Genomic DNA, 6,999 nt, shown 5'->3' on the forward strand with positions numbered 1-6,999 from the left:
AGATTTCCCTTTGGTCAACCTCCAGGTGATCTGCCTCCTAACCATGGTCAGTGAAAATGCATCCGCCCTGCACTCTGAACTCCCTAGGTGATTAATTATTGGAATGATTGGATGCAAAATTCTTTACAAGAAAATAACCACATGCTACTTGCAGTAGAATATGTAATTAACTGCATCAGCCTATATTTTCTCTTCCTCATCTCATCTGAAGCTTGTGTTGGCCCTTTGCCTTCATTCAGTGCACAATATGTTGGCCATTTGTGAAAATCTAATGGTTAAAAAACAGTTTCTTTTAGTCAAAAGGAAGACAGTCAGAAGAGACCTTGTCTTTTGAATATCATTGATTCTTCTTCAGAATCAGCTTGAAAGCCAAATGCCTCTCTGATATTTTTTAACCATAGCTCATTGAAAAATAGTCCTTTTGAGGGCACCCTCCTGGATTGTCCTATTTATGACAAAATTGTGTAAAGGTTGAAACTCTCAGGGGGCTTTCTGACATATAAGGTATATATGGTGTTAGGAGAAAGATGTGTTGCTTAGTAAGTTCAGTTTACTAAGAAAGACAGAGACATAGGTGTCCAGTTGGATAGGAAAGGAAAAAATCTTCTATAATGTTTCTTTGTGATTAGGTAGGACTGGATACTGGCAAGCTTAAGGCCTGTTGAATCTTCTTAGCCTTGGTTGTGAGGCTCAGAGGTAATGTTTATACAGGGAAGAGAAACAGTATAGTCAAGTTACAGAGTGAACTAGTGTCTGAGTCAGAAATAAAACTCCTTGCTTCCAATACTGTGTTAATTCCCAACACCACACCCTCACTGCTAGACAGAAAAGGTGCTATGTGTTCAAGCAAAGGAAATTTATGAATAGAGCCTTAGTGGCAGTTTTCCCATGCCCTGTCTTCAGGATTGAGACTGAAATGCTTTCTTGTTTGTGGTCCTTTCTCTCCCACAGGATTTGGTTACTCAAAGCACCAAAGTAGAAGTGCCAGACTGCCTGTTGTTGGTATAGTGTATGTGTGCTGAGAGACATAAAACTGAATGGAAAACTAGGGAGACAAATTTCAACTATTTGAAACACACCATCTTGGGAAGTAGAAAATAATAAAAAGCCAGTGAGCTAGAAGAATGCTGTGTAAAAAAAGATATCAGTGGGCAGAGTGTAGGGACTCTGGGAATAGTTGAAAAGACATCTATTATGAAAGCAGTTTCCAAATAATATTTTTGGCCTTACTTATTGCAGAAGGCAGGTGCAAGCAGATTATAGTAAATGAAGCTTGGGTTTAATATTAGGGATTTTTCAGTCCTTTAATTTATTTAGATTGTGTAAATTTATGATAGAGGAATATTTTTGACTAACTGGATTTCTTTCAACAATGAAAAAAAAAAAGGCCTCCAGACTAATGCGTAGTGAGTGGGGATGTTAAAAATAGTATACAAAGTGGTTTAAGCAGTTGAGAAGTTTTCCATTTATTTTTGTTTCTATCACATTGGTGAAACAATCTGCAGAAACTTGGGTCTATAGTTCCCAAAGTGAGATATGAACCCCAATGACAGATTTTTTCAGGCTTTTCCTGTTTTTGCTGATCAGCTTCAGTGACTTTAAACATAGTGATTGCATACAGTTCTTTTTTTTTTTTTTTAATTTTTTTTTTCAACGTTTTTTTATTTATTTTGGGACAGAGAGAGACAGAGCATGAACGGGGGAGGGGCAGAGAGAGAGGGAGACACAGAATCGGAAACAGGCTCCAGGCTCCGAGCCATCAGCCCAGAGCCTGACGCGGGGCTCGAACTCCCGGACCGCGAGATCGTGACCTGGCTGAAGTCGGACGCTTAACCGACTGCGCCACCCAGGCGCCCCTGCATACAGTTCTTTATGAGAAAACTGGAAGGAGTTAGATGAAGTAAAGTAGTATAGAGGATGGGATTTGAGGAATTGTGAGCCAGAAATATCTCCCAAGGTCCTAAATACAAATTAGATGACAGCACTGACCTCTACCCAGCAAGGTCTTTTTTCTTTTATCTTTTTTTATTCTTTAAATTCTTGTTTTAATTTCCTTGCTACTTTCCCATTTCCTCTTTTGCTCTCCTCACCTATTTATATTTGTCCACTGTCTGTTTCTTCCCATTCTGGACCTTACTTGGTCAAGGTTCCTACTATACTTTGCTTTTACATATCAAGGTTGATTGTGGCAAGAGTTGAGCTGGGCCTGTGAGATGAAATAGCCAAGAAATAATATGATCTTAGTGCAGTGTTAGGCTCAGGGGGTGGGGAGGGGGAAGACACTCCATAAAGATTTTTTGAGTGAGAATTCAATAATAACAAGTTTCCAATCTTAACTTGAGAACTTTTGCAATTAAAAAATGACAACTTTTTGATTCATATCCCATAAGTCATCTCGTCAAGGTCATCTCTTCCTCTAGGCACTGCAGTCAGTGAGTGGTTTTTTTTTTTTCCCCCAAATCAGTTTTTTCTCAGTGCAAACACTGGTTCAAGTAACTTCAGGCTTCTGCATCTCTGGCAGATTCCTGCCTCCACTCCATTTTCTGTTATATAAAATAGCCCTTTGATCTGTTCCTTGGGAGTTAGAAGGAAAGAGTAATGTAAGGAGAAACCACTTCAGATAAATGCCTTTCAATTAAAAAAAATATATAATCCTGTGTACAGCAGCACTTTCAACAATAGCCAAATTATGGAAAGAGCCTAAATGTCCATCAACTGATGAATGGATAAAGAAGATGTAGTTTACATATACAATGGAATACTGCTTGGCAATGGGAAAGAATGAAATCTGGCCATTTGCAGCAATGTGGATGGAACTGGAGGGTATTATGCTAAGTGAAATAAGTTAGGCAGAGAAAGATACCATATGTTTTCACTCATATGTGGATCCTAAGAAACTTAAGACCATGGGGGAGGGGAAGGGAATAAAAAAGTTACAGAGAGGGAGGGAGGAAAACCATAAAAGACTCTTAAGGACTGAGAACAAACAGAGGGTTGGGGGGTGGGGAGAGGGGAAAGTGGGTGATGGGCATGGAGGAGGGTACTTGTTGGGATGAGCATTGGATGTTACATGGAACAAATTTGACAATAAATTATATTTAAAAAAAAAATAAAATAAAATAAAAAATATAATCATGTGAAAATCCATTATTGAACATGTCAGGGAGCAAAGACCACTTTTATTGCATATCCTCCTCATTGAAAAGAATTGCCCATTTTGCATTATAGAGAATTCAAAAGGCTGTTCCTATCAAATGACAGCTACTAACCAAGAAATTTAGAAAGACTTCTATATGCACCTCTGAGCAATGTTGGCCCAGATACTAAAAAAAATAAAAAAATAAAAAAAAATGGTTAAGTTAATGACTGCCATATGTATAAGCAGGGGCAATCAAAGGGCATGTAACTGGTCAGATCAGAAGTTTACAGTGTGGCAGAGGAATGGGCATTTATGTCAAATCTACCTTTCACACTTCACTTATATTCAGCCAGAGAAGGTTCCATTGATTAAGGCCGTTTTAGGAGCTGAAGGCATGAAAGTAACTGATGGAATGGGAGGGGGATAAGAAGACATCCTAAGCTAAGCATTTAGCTTGAGAGAGATTTGGAAAGGGGACTACAATCTGCAAGAGGGAAACTCTGAGATTATTTAAATTATTGCTCTAGAAAGACAATGTAATACAGTGAAAACTCTTTTCACCAGAAGCTTTAATTAACTGAGGAATCCATGCTCTCTGAATTCATGTTTTAGAAGAAAAAGATGAATTGATTATTTACTTCAATAATTTAGTCAGAGGGGCACCTGGGTGGCTCAGTCAATTGAGAGTCCGGCTCTTGATTTTGACTCAGGTCATCATCTCACGGTTCGTGGGATCACTTCTGGCTTTGTGCTTACAGTGCGGAGCCTGCTTGGGATTCTCTATCCCTCTCTCTCTGCCTCTCCCTTGCTCTTCCTCTCAAATAAATAAATAAACATTAAAAAATAAGCTTAGTTAAAACTTTTTTAAGGGCATGTCCTGGAGGTCCCATATCGACCTGTAGTCTTGTGCAATAGAACTAATAATTAGACAATAAGGTTTACTAATATTAGAAAAGAAACAAAATAATTTAGATTAGTTTAACAATTCTTTGGTTATGAATAAAAAAGGTGAATTCTGGTTCTGATGGTACCATTTACACATTCTCCTAATTCTGACATCATAATTCTAAATTACATAAGCCTCAGTTTCTTCTTCTATAATATGGTGATAAATTCTTGTCTTCCTACCTTATGATGTTCTTGTGGGAATCAAATAAAACACATTTTTGAAAGTTAAAAAATTCCATAAAAATTTCAAACTATTAGTGTTGTTTTAATTATCAAAGGCCCATTTCCCCACCTCCATCCCCCATCCCTGCTTGGGCTCTCATGTAGACAATATCTTATTTCTGTTCATTGCAATGCTACATACAGTACTGCATTTGTTATATTGTGTGTGATCTCTCCCAATCTTGCAACATATTCCTGTAGTACCTTTTAACATATTGTAGGTGCTCAAAAGGTACTTGTCAAACCAAATTGAATGTGTATATTGTTTCCAGTCTGGGTGAACAAAATATCTTTTACTCCACAGAAATGAATGGAAGGCAGATTTGATTATTCATTCCATCTTGTCTCCCATAGGAGGAAAATATTTCTTACCAGTCTCTAGTCTCAAAGTGGTGAACCCTGCAGGCAGCAGGCCTTCTGAAAAAAATCCATGGGTGACAGAAGATTCATTGACTTTCAATTTCAAGATTTAAATTCAAGCTTCAGCCCCAGGTTGGGCAATGCTACTGCCAATAATACTTGCATTGTTGATGATTCCTTCAAGTATAATCTGAATGGTGCTGTCTACAGTGTTGTATTCATCCTGGGTCTGATAACCAACAGTGCCTCTCTGTTTGTCTTCTGCTTCCGAATGAAAATGAGAAGTGAGACTGCTATTTTCATCACCAATTTGGCCCTTTCTGATTTGCTCTTTGTCTGCACTCTACCTTTCAAAATATTTTACAATTTCAACCGTCACTGGCCTTTTGGTGACACCCTTTGCAAGATCTCTGGGACTGCATTCCTCACCAACATCTATGGGAGCATGCTCTTCCTCACCTGTATTAGCGTGGATCGTTTCCTGGCCATTGTCTATCCCTTCCGATCTCGTACCATTAGGACAAGGAGGAATTCTGCCTTTGTGTGTGCTGGAGTCTGGATCCTAGTCCTCAGTGGTGGTATTTCAGCCTCTTTGTTCTCCACTACTAATGTCAACAATGCAACCACCACCTGTTTTGAGGGCTTCTCCAAACGTATCTGGAAGACTTATCTGTCCAAGATCACCATATTTATTGAAGTTGTTGGTTTCATCATTCCTCTGATTTTAAATGTCTCTTGCTCTTCTGTGGTGCTAAGAACCCTCCGGAAGCCTGCTACACTGTCTCAAATTGGAACCAATAAGAAAAAAGTGCTGAAGATGATCACTGTTCATATGGCAGTCTTTGTGGTATGCTTCGTACCCTATAACTCTGTCCTCTTCTTGTATGCCCTAGTGCGCTCCCAAGCCATTACCAATTGCTTGTTGGAAAGATTTGCAAAGATTATGTACCCAATCACCTTGTGCCTTGCAACTCTGAACTGTTGCTTTGACCCTTTTATCTATTACTTCACCCTGGAGTCTTTTCAGAAGTCCTTCTATGTTAATACCCATATCAAGATGGAATCCCTGTTTAAGACTGAAATACCTTTGACCACAAAGCCTTCCCTTCCAGCTATTCAAGAGGAAGTTATTGATCAAACAACACATAATGGTGGTGAATTAATGCTAGAATCCACCTTTTAGGTAATGAGAACTGTCCAGATATGGTTTTTCCTAGGATTTTTCCTATGCTATGAATAAGAGAAACAATTTGAAGCTAGTGATAACTGAAAATAGGTTAATGTACTGAATACAGTCAGGTACATTTATTTGAATGTTTATTGTGCATATGCTGTTTTGTTCAATAATTATAGGTCAGGTCTAATTACAACAACCAAAAGAGATTGCCAAACTCTTCTGCTGGGTTATAATTTCATTGTGTCACATTATACAAGTGGCCAGTGGCCTATGCTTCAGTGATATAAAGATTATCGTAAATTTTTTAGAAAGATATTTCCACTCTGGTAATATTTGTTAATTAGGTTGGGCCTATAAATATAGAACAAATTCAGGGATTATTTAAAAAAAACTTTTGTGTTACTACTGATACATGTTACTCTTTTTTTTCCTTTTTTTGTATTATTATAGAGTATATTTTTAGCATAAGAACATATTGTAGCCTAACATTATTGGTAAGAAGTGTATCCAATTTAAAAGAACTGACAAATTTCATTGTATATGTTTTGAAAACAGAAACATAAATTGTGTTTGCATAAATATGGATGGGAAGAAACAAAATTAGCTGGATTTACACAATTGTAATCACCAGCAGTGTCAGTTTTTTTTAATCTTCCTTTTTTTTACACTACATTAAGATTTTCATATGAAATTTCAAATCCGGAAAGCTGTGCTCAAAACAATTACAGAATAAAAAATCACATAAAACAACAAATGTCCATTAAAAAAACTAGCAACACCAACATTTTTTTCTTAGAATTTTTAATTATCTTTCTTTTGAGAGACTGATACTATATAATATTCTTCGTATGATATTTTGGAGCACAATGCATTTATTCCCAGGTCAGGAGCAAATTGAAAAAATTAACAACAAAATAATAACACAAAATAAAATCATAAAGCACATTTTAAAATCTTGCTTAAAATTTTCATTAATAAATTTTTTGGGGGGGAGAGGAGATCTGTAACTTTAAATAACTTATTCTTTCATGTTAAATTTTGGAGCACAATGCAGCCAGGTTGCTGCTAGAGTTTGTGGCCAGATCAGGAGCATATTGAAAATAAATTCATAAACCAAACTAAACCAATACAATAAAACTCAGAAAAACTGCAA

The 6,999-nt window shown here is 37.1% G+C and overlaps 1 protein-coding gene across 1 annotated transcript; it reads left to right on the forward strand.

The window, feature by feature from the left end:
* Nucleotides 1-4,739: 4,739 nt before the first annotated feature.
* On the forward strand, nucleotides 4,740-5,852 carry LPAR4 (lysophosphatidic acid receptor 4). Its single transcript, XM_030306416.1, has one exon. The coding sequence runs from the start codon at nucleotides 4,740-4,742 to the stop codon at nucleotides 5,850-5,852; it is 1,113 nt and encodes a 370-aa protein (XP_030162276.1).
* Nucleotides 5,853-6,999: the final 1,147 nt, after the last annotated feature.

The sequence above is a fragment of the Lynx canadensis genome, chromosome X (genome assembly GCF_007474595.2).
Source record: "Lynx canadensis isolate LIC74 chromosome X, mLynCan4.pri.v2, whole genome shotgun sequence".
Classification (NCBI taxonomy): Eukaryota; Metazoa; Chordata; class Mammalia; order Carnivora; family Felidae; genus Lynx; species Lynx canadensis.

Bases quoted from the DNA above. Each gene is read 5' to 3' on its own strand.
- LPAR4 (XM_030306416.1), top strand. From the start codon at position 4,740: ATGGGTGACAGAAGATTCATTGACTTTCAATTTCAAGATTTAAATTCA.